The sequence below is a fragment of the Rana temporaria genome, chromosome 4 (assembly GCF_905171775.1).
Source record: "Rana temporaria chromosome 4, aRanTem1.1, whole genome shotgun sequence".
Lineage (NCBI taxonomy): Eukaryota > Metazoa > Chordata > Amphibia > Anura > Ranidae > Rana > Rana temporaria.
The window spans coordinates 339,971,630-339,986,592 of NC_053492.1; the positions used below are offsets into that span (position 1 = coordinate 339,971,630).

At 41.6% G+C, this 14,963-nt stretch overlaps 1 protein-coding gene across 2 annotated transcripts in view; it reads left to right on the plus strand.

Moving 5' to 3' along the window:
* The window catches only part of SOS1 (SOS Ras/Rac guanine nucleotide exchange factor 1), a 412,587-nt gene that overhangs the window by 180,448 nt on the left and 217,176 nt on the right, over positions 1–14,963 (plus strand). For both annotated transcript variants that reach the window (XM_040350763.1, XM_040350764.1), the window contains one exon: positions 14,086–14,196. In XM_040350763.1, coding sequence (XP_040206697.1) covers positions 14,086–14,196 — 111 coding nt within the window. The remainder of the gene's footprint in view (positions 1–14,085; positions 14,197–14,963) is intronic.

Sequence of the window (14,963 nt, forward strand, 5' to 3'; positions counted from 1 at the left end):
TTACTGAGTTCATGTTTGGAAGTTGGATTTCTGTTTTGGGGGGGTTTCGTTTTTTTTTTTTGGAGGTGTGGTCCTAAACTTTTGATCAGCTGAAAAACAGCCTGTTGCAGTTTTTTTTTTTTAAAGGTAAATTGCCTGTTGCAGTTTATTCGTTATTTTCAATTAATTGAATGCTCAAAACATGTTTTGACTCACTCTCATTTCTTCTTGTTGCATGTTGAAGCTCTACTTTTAAACCTTGTTAACTACTTGCCGACCTGCCGCCGTCGTTTTACGGCGGCAGTTCGGTTCCCCTGCGCAAGAGCCCGTAGCTCTACGTCGGCTCTCGCAGGCGCGATCGCCGACGGGCACACGCGATCGCCGACGGGCACACGCGATCGCTCGTTAGAGCGGGGTCCTGTCAGGGGGGGAAATGCTGATCCTCTGTTCATACAATGTATGAACGGAAGATCAGTGATTTCCCCTAGTGAGGCCACCTCCCCTACAGTTAGAACACACCCAGGGAACATACTTAACCCCTTCCCCGCCCCCTTCACTGCCAGTGCCATTTTTATAGTAATCCAATGCATTTTTATAGCACTGATCGCTATAAAAATGCCAATGGTCCCAAAAATGTGTCAGAAGTGTCCGCCATAATGTCGCAGTACCGAAAAAAAACCGCTGATCGCCGCCATTACTAGTAAAAAAAAAATATTAATAAAAATACCCCCTATTTTGTAAACGCTATAACTTTTGCGCAAACCAATCAAACGCTTATTGCGATTTTTTTTACGAAAAATATGTAGAAGAATACGTATCGGCCTAAACTGAGGGAAAAAAAGTTATATTTTATATATTTTTGGGGGATATTTATTACAGCAAAAAGTAAATATAAATTTTTTTCAAAATTGTTGCTCTATTTTTGTTTATAGCGCAAAAACTAAAAACCGCAGCAGTGATCAAATACCACCAAAAGAAAGCTCTTTGTGGGAAAAAAAGGACGCCAATTTTGTTTGGGAGCCACGTCGCACGACCGCGCAATTGTCAGTTAAAGCGACGCAGTGCCGAATCGCAAAAAGTGCTCTGGTCTTTGACCAGCAATATGGTCCGGGGGTTAGATGGTTAAGATCCAACAATTTAAAATATGATTTTTTGCAATTTTTTCAAGTGGTCTTAAACTTTTGATCAGGACTGTATCATGGAATGTCAGAGGATTAAACTCTAAGTTTAACCACTTCGTTACTAAGCCTGTTTTTCAGATTCAGTGTTTACGAGACTAAAACAGTTTTTTTTGCTAGAATATTACTTAAAACCCCCAAACATTATATATATATTTTTTTCTAACACCCTAGAGAATAAAATGGCAGTCATTGCAATACTTTTTGTCACACCGTATTTGCGCAGCGGTCTTACAAGCGCACTTTTTTTGGAAAAAATTCACTTTTTTAAATTAAAAAATAACACAACAATAAATTTGGCCCAATTTTTTTATATATTGTGAAAGATAATGTTACGCCGAGTAAAATGATACGCAACATGTCACGCTTAAAAATTGCGCCCGCTCGTGGCATGGCGTCAAACTTTTACCCTTAAAAATCTTGATAGGCGACGTTTAAAAAATTCTACAGGTTGCATTTTTTGAGTTACAGAGTAGGCCTAAGGCTAAAATTATTGCTCTCGCTCTAACGATCGCGGTGATACCTCACTTGTGTGGTTTGAATACCGTTTTCATATGTCGGCGCTACTCGCGTATACGTTCGCTTCTACGCGCGAGCTCGTCGGGACGGGGCGCTTTAAAAAATTTTTTTTTTGCTTTTCGCATTTATTTTTAGTTATTTTAAAATTTTTAACACTGAAATAAAAACAAAAAATTATCACTTTTATTCCTATTACAAGGAATGTAAACATCCCTTGTAATAGAAAAAAGCATGACAGGTCCTCTTAAATATGAGATCTGGGGTCAAAAAGACCTCAGATCTCATATTTGGGCTTAAATGCAAAAAAAAAAATTGGAAATGTCATTTTTTCAAATGACAAAAAAAAAGTCTCTTTAAGAGGCTGGGCGGGACTGACGTTTTGATGTCACTTCCGCCCAGCAGAGCTATGGGGGACGGGCGAAGGAGATTTTTCCTTCAGTCTCGTCCCCGCTCAGCTGCCGGATGGTCGCGATCCCCTCCGCCGCTACCGACGGCTCCGGTAAGCGGCGGAGGGCGCAGGACAGCGGCGGGAGGGGGGGGGGCCCTCTCCCGCGACCGATAACGGCGATCTCGCGGCGAATTCGTCGCGGAGACCGCCGTTATCGTGTACAGGACCGTCGGCACTAAAGATGGATACCTCAGTTGTGGCAGCAGCTGCTGCCGTTACTGAGATATCCATCTTTAAAAACAGGACGTATTTTGACAATAGGCTGGAAAGCAAAGTGGTTAAACAAGCTCTGATGTTTCAACATATAAGAAAACACAGCCCTCAACTGATTATACTTTAGGAGACATATCTAATGGGGGGAAAAGAACAACGCTAAAAAAAAGCCTGGGTACAAAAAGAATACCCTGCCACTTACTCATCCTATGCCAGAGTGGTATCAGTCCTAGTCAATAAATCCTTCCTGTGGAAGGTGGAAAAAGAATATCTAGACTTATAAGGGAAATATGTGATTCTACTGTATACGATTGGGCAACAAAGGTGTATTATAGTGGCAGTATATATCCCACCACCCTTCTCGGTTGTAATCCTGAATGAAATCATGGAAAAAATTATTCAATATCTTCCAGAAAAGTTTCTGCTTATTGGATATTTTAATTCAGTGCTGTCTGCCGATCTAGATAGACCTAGACCTCCAAAGCAGCACTCAGCTGATTTATATAATTGGGCACAAGCGACAGGGGTAACAGAGATATGGAGATGGAAAAACCCAGAAAAAATAATGTATTCATGCTAGTCCACCTCCTATAAAACAGCTTCTAGGATAGATCTGGCATTCGCAGATTCTGCAATGTTAATGGACATTGCAGATGTGGTATATTTACTGAGCGGCTTGTCGGATCATGCCCCCTAATTTGTTACACTACGGATTCCTAATTCCAGAGATGCAGCATTTTGGAGGCTATCCCCACAATGGGTGCTATATCCAGAAATAGCAGAAAAGATAACTATAATAAATGATATCCTCTGTGGATATGGTCTGGGACGCGTTCAAGGCATACCTGCGTGGACAATATATTTCAAATATTGCAGCAGTAAATAAAAAAAAGAATGTTGAGGTACAAGAGTTACAAATACAGGTAGAGCACAGTAGGGAAAAATAAGTCATGATTCAAGCAATCCCAATTTTGATTTAATGATGGCTGCACAAAGAGAGTTACAACTACACATGGAGGAGATAACAAGGTTGGACATACATAGAAAGAAACAAAATATCTTTGAACAAGGGGATAAAAGTGGGAGGTTTATGGCTAGACTGGCACAACAAGAGTATCAAGCTACAACCATAGCAGAGATAGAGACAGCAGAAGGAATGAGAGTAAAGGAACCCGAGGAGATCCTGAAGGCCTTTAGCGATTACTATAGTGGGTTATACGCCTCCTCTCTGCCCTCCGATTTCCGACCGGAGAGCATGTCGGATCTATTAGACTGGGTGGCCCTCGGTTGGTTATCGGATAGGGAGAGGGAGGCATTGATGGATCCAATTACAAGTGAAGAGCTAATCAAGGTCATAGTTGAATTCTATAAAAAAATATGAAGCCCTATTGGCTCCAAAACTGGCAGAGGTATTCACAAGTGGGCTGATGAAAGGGACACTACCAGACTCAATGAGGCAGGCACATATAACTTTAATATATAAAGAAGGGAAAGATCCAAAAATATGCTCTTCATATAGGCCGATAGCATTATTGAATATAGATTTCAAAATATTAACAAAAATATTAACAATAAGACTACAGCCACTATTAACCACTTCCTTACTGGGCACATATACCCCTTCCTGACCAGGTGAAATTTCAGCTTGTGGCACTGCTTCACTTTAACTGACAATTGCGCGGTCGTGCGACGTGGCTCCCAAACAAAATTGGCGTCCTTTTTTCCCCCACAAATAGAGCTTTCTTTTGGTTGTATTTGATCGCCTCTGCCGTTTTTATTTTATGCGCTATAAACAAAAAAAGAGCGACAATTTTGAAAAAAAAAAACTATTTTTTACTTGTTGCTATAATAAATAGCCCAATTTTTTTTAAAAAACATTTTTTTTCTCAGTCTAGGCGATACGTATTCTTCTACATATTTTTGGGGAAAAAAATAATAAAAAAATCGCAAGAAGCGTCTGGTTTGCGCAAAAGTTATTGCGCTTACAAAATAGGGGACAGAATTATTATTTTTATTATTTTTTTTTACTACTAATGGCGGCGATCAGCATTTTTTTCGTGACTGCGACATTATGGCGGACACATCGGACACTTTTGACACATTTTTGGCGCCATTCACATTTATACAGCGATCAGTGCTATAAATATGCACTAATTACTGTATAAATGTGACTGGCATTGAATGGGTTAACACTAGGGGGTGAGGAAGGGGGTAAATGTGTACCCTAAATTGTGTTCTAACTGTAGGTGGAGGGGGGGTGACTGGGGGAGGTGACCGATCTATGTCCCTATGTACAAGGGACACAGATCGGTCTCCTCTCTCCCCTGACAGGACATGGATCTCTGTGTTTACACACAGAGCTCCACGTCTTGTCCCTGTAGCTGCCGATCCCGAGTCCCTGGCGGACATCACGGCCGCCAGGCACTCGCATCGGCATCTCAGCGATGCGGCGAGCATGCGCGCGCCGCCGGACGCGTGCGCGCCCGCGCCGCTGGATGCGCGCGCAGGCTGTAAAAACAAGGCCTGTTAGAGATTCAGAACCACCCCGCGGCCGTATAAAGTCGTACGGCCGTCGGGTAGTGGTTAAAAACCATGATAGATTCAGATCAGACAGGATTTATGCCGCAGAGAACGACAGATGTTAACTTACGTAGACTATTTACGAACATACATGCTCACCACAACTGTGAATGAAATAGGACAGTGGTCTCATTAGATATAGAGAAGGCGTTCGATACAATCAAATGGCCTTTTCTATGGGAGGTACTTAGAAGAATGGGGTTTCCATTAGTATTCATTAATTGGGTACAAACAATATATAGAAAACCCATGTCAGCGGTTAGATTAGGAGAACAACTTTCATCTGCTTTCAGTTATATAGAGGCACAAGACAGGGTTGCCCTCTTTCTCCAGCACTCTTTGCAGTAGCAATAGAACCAGTGGAAGAGGCTCTGAGGACCTCGCAAAAGATCCAGGGACTTCGAGTAGGGGGGCTGGAGGAGAGGGTAGCCCTGTACGCCGATGATATGTTCTTGTTTTTGAGGGATGCGGGTCCATCATTGGAGGGAGCCTTGGAATTTCTGAATACCTTCTAATTTTTTACCGGACTTAAAGTAAACTGGGCTAAATCACTGCCATTTGCCATTGATAAAGGAGCACAGGATACAGCGAACCCAATTATGCCATTAAAATGGGTAACAGAATTCAAATATTTAGGTATAATAATATCGCAACAGGTGGAAGAATATAAAAGGTTGAATTTAGATCCAGTATTGCAGGAAAATAAGAAAAAACAAAAGCTATGGGAGACTCTCCCTCTTTAGCTACTGGGGCGCATAAATTTAATAATAATTAAGATTCTGCCAAGGCTGCTATACTAATTTAGAAACTCACCGCAATGGCTACCAAATGTTTTTTTTTCATACAGTTGCATGGTATATTATCTTCATTTATATGGCAAAATAAATCAGCTAGAATAAAACTGAGTACACTTATGCGCCCAGTGGCACAGGGGGGATTAGCCTTCCCAGATCTTCGTAAATATTACTTAGCAACACAGCTGGTGACAGTGGGAAGGTGGTTAAACCCTGATGGATATGACACTGCTACAATGGTGGAGGCCGCAGTGGTCCAATCTGTGGAGGCACTGCCATTCCGCGGGTTAAAATATAGGCGAGATTTAACTCCATCAATGATAACGCATGGAAAGCCGACATGGCAAGAGAAAGTAACTCAAAAAACAGAAATATCTCCGAATGCTCCATTATGGAGAAATCCAGAGTTTACACATTTGGCCTCCATTCAAGATCCTAGAGCATGGACAAAAATATAAAGTTAAAAAAATATCACAAGTAATACATGAGGGGAAAATATGCTCATTTGCAGATATGAGAAAAAACTGTAATGTGCCCGAGAGCTATTTTTTTTTAGACATATGGCACATTGGCACATGCCTTGTTGGTTCAGTTTTCCGAAGGCATTCCACAATTAATAGAATCAGGTTTGGAACAAACGGTGAGAGAGAAGGAAAAAAAGGGATGATTTCAATTTTATATACCCATTTACTAGAGACAGAAGTGTCAGATATGAATAAATTGTGTGAAGGTTGGATGTGAGAGGTCGGTAGAAAAATGGGGAAAGATATATAAATTTCCATTCCAAATTCTAGTCTCACTTCGAGAAAAATTAATTCAATTCAAAATAACACATGGGAGTTATTATACACTGTATAAAATGTTCAAAATATTTCCATCAAATTCCCAAAACTGTTGGAGATGTGCAGGCACTCCAGGAAAATGTATTCATATATTCTGGTCCTGTCCGAAGATAGTGCTATTCTGGAGAGAGGTCTTGAGAGTAATTGATAAAGTGACGTCAGTACAGTTCGATCTAGAGGCAGAGGTCTGCCTATTGGGACTGGTAGAGGAAAACATGGCCCCTATAGAAAGAACACAGGTAGGCCTGCTGCTCTTCTATGCAAGAAAGGCAATAGTATTAAATTGGAAGAGGGTAGAAGCTCCCTCGTTGGCGCAATGGAAACATTTGGTCAATAGCAACTTGTCGCTGTATAAGGAGACATATTGTAATAGAGGAAACAGGGAGAAATGCGGAAAGGTATGGGCAAACTGGATAGAGAATATGACAACGGCTTCAGGATAGGGGAGTACAGAAGTGGGAGGGAACTACACCAATGGAAGAAAGGGTTAAGAAAGAGGTTAAATGTATATAATATACTAATGAAAAGTATGTAATTGTAATGAAATAATTTGTATGATCTTATAGCAATTTGGAGTAAGTTGACAAATGTGAAACGTGAAAGATATATTTGAATATGAGAAAAAGAGAAAATTTAATAAAGAGATTTATAAAAAAAAAAAAAAAGCATCCACCAGCTCCGTGATGTCATCATGGAGGAGTGAAAGAGGACTCCAGTGGCAATCTGTGAAGTTCTGGTGAACTCCATGCCCAAGAGGGTTAAGGCAGTGCTGAAAAATAATGGTGGCCACACAGAATATTGACACTTTGGGCCCAATTTGAAAATTTTAATTTAAGGGTGTACTCACTTTTGTTGCCAGCGGTTTAGACATTAATGGCTGTGTGAGTTATTTTGAGGGGACAGCAGATTTACACTATTATACAAGCGGTACACTCACTCCTTTACATTGTAGCAAAGTGTCACATGAAAAGATAGAATATAATATTTATAAAAATGTGGGGTGTACTCACTTTTGTGAGATACTGTATGTGTATAAAAAAAAAAAAAAAATATATATATATATATATATATATATATATATAAGGGGTGCTGAATATAATCGATGCATCGAGATTCGGGGGCCCCCGATTCTGCATCGATGCATGTGATTCCAATAATCGATGTCGGGTGACGTCATCCCGACTTGCCCCGCCCCTCCCGGGAGAGCGCTCCGAGCGTGTGTTTTAAAATGCTCGTTTTGCAATACATGCTGCTATAATCCATTCAGGGGACACTGCTGCGTGTGCTTTTTAAAATATACTGTGTTTTATTCCTATATTTCTGTCTGTATACACTGTCTGTATATTCCCCTTATGTGACTGCACGCTCTGGCCCGCCTCTGACCTCCCACGTCCTGACGTCAGCCCCAAACGCCTCTACTCATCTGATAGCTACAGTACAGACGGTGGGCGGGGCTGAGAACTCCCACTGATGTTGGGAAAGAGGAGAACGAGAGGCAAGAGGCGGGCTGTACAGGACAGGACAGAGTCACGTCCGGAATATAGAGCATACACAGACAGAAATGCAGGTATGAGAAGCTGTATATATTTTAAAAAGCACATGCAGCAGTGGACATTTAATGGTTTAGAACGGCATGTATTACAAAACGGGTATTCTTAGTTACAGCAGTATTCTTTCTCCTACACGTGCTCTGTGTTGACATTTCCCTGGTCTCCTAAATTTGCACATTCCATTGTGTTAACTCCTAGTGTGCTGGAATGTGTGAACTTGGGAATCCAGGGAAATTTCATCACAGACACAGTACAGGGAACTTCACAGGGCTGTTTGCTGTGGATTATAATCTCTCCTGACCTCCCAGCACCACATGTGTATATGTCTGTACCCTGTAGTGCACCGGATTAGTGCACTACTTATAGCGGAGTTCCACCGTTTTTTAGTTTAGTAAAAGTCACCAGCTACAAAAAGTGTAGCTGGTGACTTTTATTAAACTGACACTTACCTGTCCCTCAGTCCAGCGATGCAGCCGCACAGAGCCCCGTACACTTCCCCGCTCCTCAACCCCGCCATATCTACTGTGGGCACCCGGCCATGATAGCTTACGGCTTCATGGCCAGGCACGCACTGTGATCTGCCATTGGCCAGCCAATCTTCTGGGACCTGTGTCCCAGAAGATTGCTGGCAAGGAGGAGCCACCTAGGGCGACAGGAGGAGTCACCTAGGCAGCTGGGACAGAAAGTCCCATTAAAAAATGACACCCCCCCCCCCAAAAAAATGGCAGGGGGCGAGGAGTGCTTAAAGCAGAAGTTCCACTTTTGGGTGGAACTCCACTTTAAGGGAATGAGGTTATTTTTATTTAAAAGCAGAGTTCAGTAAAAAATTATTAAAAGTCAGCAGCTTCAAAAAACAGTGTATCTTCTGACTTTTAATAAAGACACTCACCTGTCCCACAATCCAGCGACGTGGCCACCCGAACCCTCCATTCTGTCCACGGCGCTGGCAATACTACTGTGGGCATCCGGCTGTGACAGCTTGCAGCTTTACAGCCAGGTGCGCATGTCTCACTGCGCTGTCCTGCATAGCTGGGCAATCTTCTGGGACCTGTGATGTGTCTCAGAAGATTGCGGGGATGAAGGTCCACCTAGGCGGGCCTAAGCGGAAGTGAGAGCTCGTTGGTAATCTTGATGCATCGTGATGCATCGCGGAATCGAATCGAATCGTTGACCAGATAATCGTAATCAAATCGAATCGTGAGACCGGTGAAGATGCGCACCCCTAATATATATATATATATATATAATATGTGCGTGTGTGTGACATTTTAGCAACAGAAGGAAAGTACTAGATTGTTTACATTTCAAGAATATATTTGTACCATTTTGATCATTTGGGCAAAGAAGCTGGTTATTTGATAATACCCTTTATTAGTACAACTAAACCCACTGATGCAATCTTACAAAAATCTAAGCTCTTTTAAATTTACAGTCTCATCACTTAAACATAAAAAACTCACATGTGGACCAGATACAGAAGTTGAAGAAAGTCTACCAGTTTTGTCCTTTTAGCAAAAGTATTTTGGATATCCTACTATAATTATAGAGCTTGTGATGATGGGAACCTGCTATTAGTGTAACTGCATGAGATTGATATCCATTTGCAAGTCATTAACTGTTCCCTGGCTCTTTATGTTTCAATAGTTTTTATTAAAGTTTTACAAAAAAAATTTTTGCCTTATGAAATATCCTACCTTATCAGGGTGACACATTGGTATACCGGTACACTTGCGGAAACCTCCTCTCATATCATGCATAGCCCATTTTTACAGTCCAATACACTTTGCTACTTGGACCATGTCCCATAGTATACCCCCTATTGTAGGACATGGAGCACCCCTCGCCCCCCCCCCTGCTCAAGGACCATCTATCGGAGGGGTATCCAACATCTCCAGCCACGGGTGGGGGCCTCCCCACGCCCCTCAAGGCCAAGTGTCACCAAAGGCGAGCAGACTAAAGCCAAAAATTTAAGCCTAACCATAACAATAACAAAATGGGTTGGAACAATAAAAAGAAAGAAAAGGCACTAAGGGAAAGACAGAGAAGGAAAAATTGGGAGGGGGGGGGGGGGGACTGTGGCTCCGTGCTCAGCACAGCAATCCTCAGGACTGCATCTAAGTAATGATCGTCCTGGTATCAGTTGTCAAATATCTAATCCATGGGTCACAAACTTTGTGAAATAACATCATCTTATCTTGTACCCGATCTGTTAACCGTTCATTCAACATAAGCCATGACAGTTTATGTTTAAGTTAGTCAAATGGCAGAGCTGCAGACCTCCAGTTTCTAGCTATAGTTATTTTAGCTGATATGAATATAAAAGTAAGGAGCCGCCTGTGGGATCCGGATGCCTCAGCTACCCTGCCACCCAGGAGTGTGTGTGTTTTGCGGATTTAATCAGGTTAGTCTGGGTAAGGGTATAGATGAAATTGTACACTCTGATCCAAAATCTCCTGACCTTAGGGCACGTCCACCAGTTCCCTGACTCTTTAATTTCCATTTTTCTAAAGAAAATTTGGTATGAAATAAACTACATGTGTCAGAAGCAGTGTTTATTTTTAAATCAAATTTCGAGTTAGTTTTAGTTATAGTTGTTTGAGTAAAATGCCATTTTAGTTGTAGTCGTATTTTAGTCATCTGAATTGTTTTAAACCTCCAGTACACAGGCGACTAAAATCTAAGCCCCTTTCACACGGTCGGACCGCTCAAGGTCCGTCTTTCAGTTTTGTCGGCGGACCTGAACGGCCACTCCATTCATCTCTGTGGAGTGTCTGATGTCAGCTGAGACATGTCCGCTGACATCCGACCCTATCCGGGTTCATCAGATGTCAGTTTTCATCAGATCTCTCCATAGGAGACAGCGGCGCTCGACAAGCCCCTCCCCGCTCAGTGAGCAGAGAGGGACTTGTCATCCGGCTCAGTGGAGATCCACTGAGAGATCTCCCACTGAGCTGGCAGGAGCTGGTGGACTCCGCTGAGACGGATCCGCCTAGTGTCCACCTAGCCTAGGGGCCTAATGGGTTTAGTTAATTTGTAATGCAATATTTAAGCATTTCTCCAGAATTGCCAAACTCGTATACTCCTGGAGTAAAGATTTTATAACCTGTTGTTATTTATGGTATTAAGGTTCGAACATGCACTTTTAGACACAGGTTTAGCCAGGTTTCATAAACAAGCAAAAATATTGCTTTTTGACAAACAGAAGTGCAGCTTTAAGGCCCCGTGCACACTGGACATTAAAATAAAGTTTTGCAGTGAGTTTTTCGACTTTTGTCAACGTTTTTTTGCAATAGCGTTTTTAAGCATTTATTAGAGTTTTTTGTGTGTTTTTTTTTCGAAGACCTTTTTTTTTCCCAATGGATCAAAAATATTAAATGCTGGTGAGCGATGTTTTTGAGCGTTTTATCAGCGTTGGAGCATTTTTACAGCTGTAAAAGAGTCTCTCAAAACCCACACTTTTTTTTTTTCACTGCTCAAAAACGCCACTGCCCAAAATTGCTAATAACAGCCTATGTGTGCAAGGACACATAGGATAACATGATAGAGAGTTAAATGACTGTAGAAAAAAACGTCTACAGCCGAAAACAGCTGCTGTAAAAACGTAAAAAAAACGTCCAGGGTGCATCTAAAAAACAATATGATGGCACCCCAGTCTGGCCACTCCTGTGTACCATATTGGTGCTTCCACATCAGTGAAGGAGAAAAATTACTTTACAACATTTTCTGACAAACTAAGAAAAGCTTTTTATTTGTTTTCAAAATTTTCGGATTAAGTTTTTTTAACAAAAAACAAACAAACAGTGGTGATTAAAGCGGATGTGCCATGGGAAAATAATATTAAAAGCCAGCAGCTACAAATACTGCAGCTGCTGACTTTTAATATAAGGACACTTACCTGTCCTGGAGTCCAGCGCCGATCGCAGCAGAGGACGAGCGATCGCTCGTCTCTCTGCTGCTCCCCCTGCCATCCACGCTGAGGGAACCAGGAAGTGAAGCGCTGTGGCTTCACTGCCCAGTTCCCTACGGCGCATGCGCGAGTCGCGCCGCGCCCGCCGATTGGCTCCCGCTGTGTGCTGGGAGCCGAGTGTTCCCAGCGCACAACGGGGGGGCGACGGGATGTGACGGAATGCCCGTCTTTTGCCCGAGAATGCCGGGCCGTAAGTGGGTGCAGATACCTGTCTTTAGACAGGTATCTGCACCCCCCTCCCCCCTGAAAGGTGTCAAATGTGACACCGGAGGGGGGGAGGGTTCCGATTAGCGGACTCCACTTTAGGGTGGAGAACCGCTTTAAATTCCACCAAAAGAGTTTGTTAGCTCCCACGTGAATGCACTGAGTAGATTAGATACTGAGCCATAGGGAGCAGAAAATAACTGTCAAAAGACCTGCATAACAAGGTAATGGAACTTTATATAGATGGAAAAGGATATAAAAAGATATCCAAAAGTCTTAAATTTGCTAGGAAGTACTGTTCCATAACTTTATAAGAAGTGGAAAATTTGGAAATCTCTTGATGCCATGGTCGAGCAGACCAAGATTGATTGCAGCCACAACTGCCAAAGGAAATGTTCAGGATGCAAAGAAAACCCCACAGCTAAACTCAGGAGAAATACAGCCTGCTCTGGAAAAAGTTGTGTGGTTGTTTTTAGGAAGCACACTTCAATACTTGAACAAAAATTATGTGCATGGTCTAGTTGCCAGAAATAAGCCTTTACTGTGCCAATGCCAATAAAACGCTTGGTTAAAATATGCCTGACAACAACTTGACATGCCTCACCATGCTTATTTTGTGGTATTGGTGCAGTAAAGGCTTCTTTCTGGCAACTCAACCATGCAGATAATTTTTAAGTATTATCATATTGTGCTTCTAAATACAATCACACTGTCCTTTTCCAGAGTAGCCTGTATTTCTCCTGAGGTTACCTGTGGGTTTTTCTTTGTATCCTGACAAATTCCTCTGGTGGTTGTGGCTACAATCTTTCTTGGTCTTCCTGATCTTGGCTTGGTATCAGGAGATGCCCTAATTTTCCACTTTTTAATAAGTGTTTGATCAGTTTTCACTGGCAAATTTAAGGCTTTGGATATCTTTTTATATCTTTATAAAGTTCCATTACATTGTTACGCAGGTGCTTTTTCAGTTCTGTCCTGCTCTCCATGGCTCAGTATTAGCCTGCTCAGTACATCCACATGAGAGCCAACACTCTCATTGACAATTTGTACACAGATGCCAATTGCAATTCAAAAAGCCACAGATGTGGGGAATTAACCTTTAATTGGCATTTAAACTGTGTGTTTCACCTTGTATATCTGTACCAAGGCCAAGAATTCCAGGGTATTTAAACTTTTGGTCAGGGCCATTTGGGTGATTTCTGTTATTTTGATTTAAAAAGGTTTTCTGGCATGATGATTCATATTTTAAACATTGATGCCGAATATTTACGTATGTAAACTCTTGAACACAACTATTTTTTTCCCTCTTGGGTAGATCAGAGAGTGGTTAAAACCAACAGAATTTTTTTTTGGCATCTGTGTGCCTTTGAGAAAATTCCCCTTTTTTATGTACTGTAAACACTACAGGAAGTGAAAGATATATCTTTAAAGTGGGGGAAATCCCTTTTTATAAAGATGCAACTAAGCTATTAACCACATTACATTGCCCCTCTATTTCTGTTTTGGTGGCAAAACAGAGTTTTGGATTTTCCCTCACTTTCATTCCTAGTAATAGTAGTCTCCAGGACAAATGGTAAAAGTAAATCCCCATAACTGGGATACAGAACTCAATAAAAATCTAACTTGGGATGTAAACCTTTACCGCTTTATCCAAACAAAAAAAAAGATTTGACATTTTAATACGCTTTTTCACTAAGTATGATATTTATCATTTTGAATAGCATTAAACTTGTTAAAAGCAATATGAACAGTGTGATTACGCAGTTGTATATAGTGCATTTTACTATGATTTATCTTACTTTGTCTCCTTGTAGGAATTGGCTTTTGACCCATATGAGTCTTATGCTCAGGATATTCTTCGACCAGGTTTTCATGATCACTTCCTTGGTCAACTTTCAAAGCCTGGTGCTGCTCTTTATTTACAGGTAATACAAGCTGTTTAGGGGACAAGATATAAATTTAACTTGTAGCTCTTCAAAATTATTTTGTAACTTTTACTCCTGTTTAATATTTTCTTTTGCAAATTTGTCTGTCATATTGTACTGATGTTTTTGCGGTGCTTTTCGGCCACTAGCGGGGTGCTTTTAACCCCTGCTAGTGGTCGAAAAAGGGTTAAATGGTTGAGTTCAATGGGCAGGGGCGCTTTAGGAGCAAAATTGACGGTAAAGCGCCACTAAAAATAGCGGTGCTTACCGCCGACTCTTCCCCGACCCAGTGTGAAAGGGGTCTAAGCGAGACAGCAACACAACCAGTTTTTTTATAAGTAGGTCAATAATGGTACTCATGTATAACTTTTAGCGCAGTTACTTTAAAATTATGTAAAGAGGGCATTGAAGGATTGGCTACTGAAAAGCTTTAGGTCACTGGAAGTGACAATGTGACCTTCCCCTTCCAGAAGTAATGTTGTGTCTGTTCAAGATAGTTACTTATAGGCTCAAGGATGAGTCATCTGGAAGCAGAGATTTTCCCAACTGTGAGAATACCAGACACAGGTTAACAAGCATTAGCTTTATTTAGCCTAAGATACAGAAATCTGCTCCCTTCAAAATCATTGTTCTGTGAGTTGTAAGGGGTTAGCTCGGTAGCGGGGTGTGTGACCCCTTGGATGGGTTCACTACACACTGAATTTATACAGACAGGCAGTCGAAGACGGTTGAAAACAAAGATTTTGGTTTATTCTTCCATCTTGCTG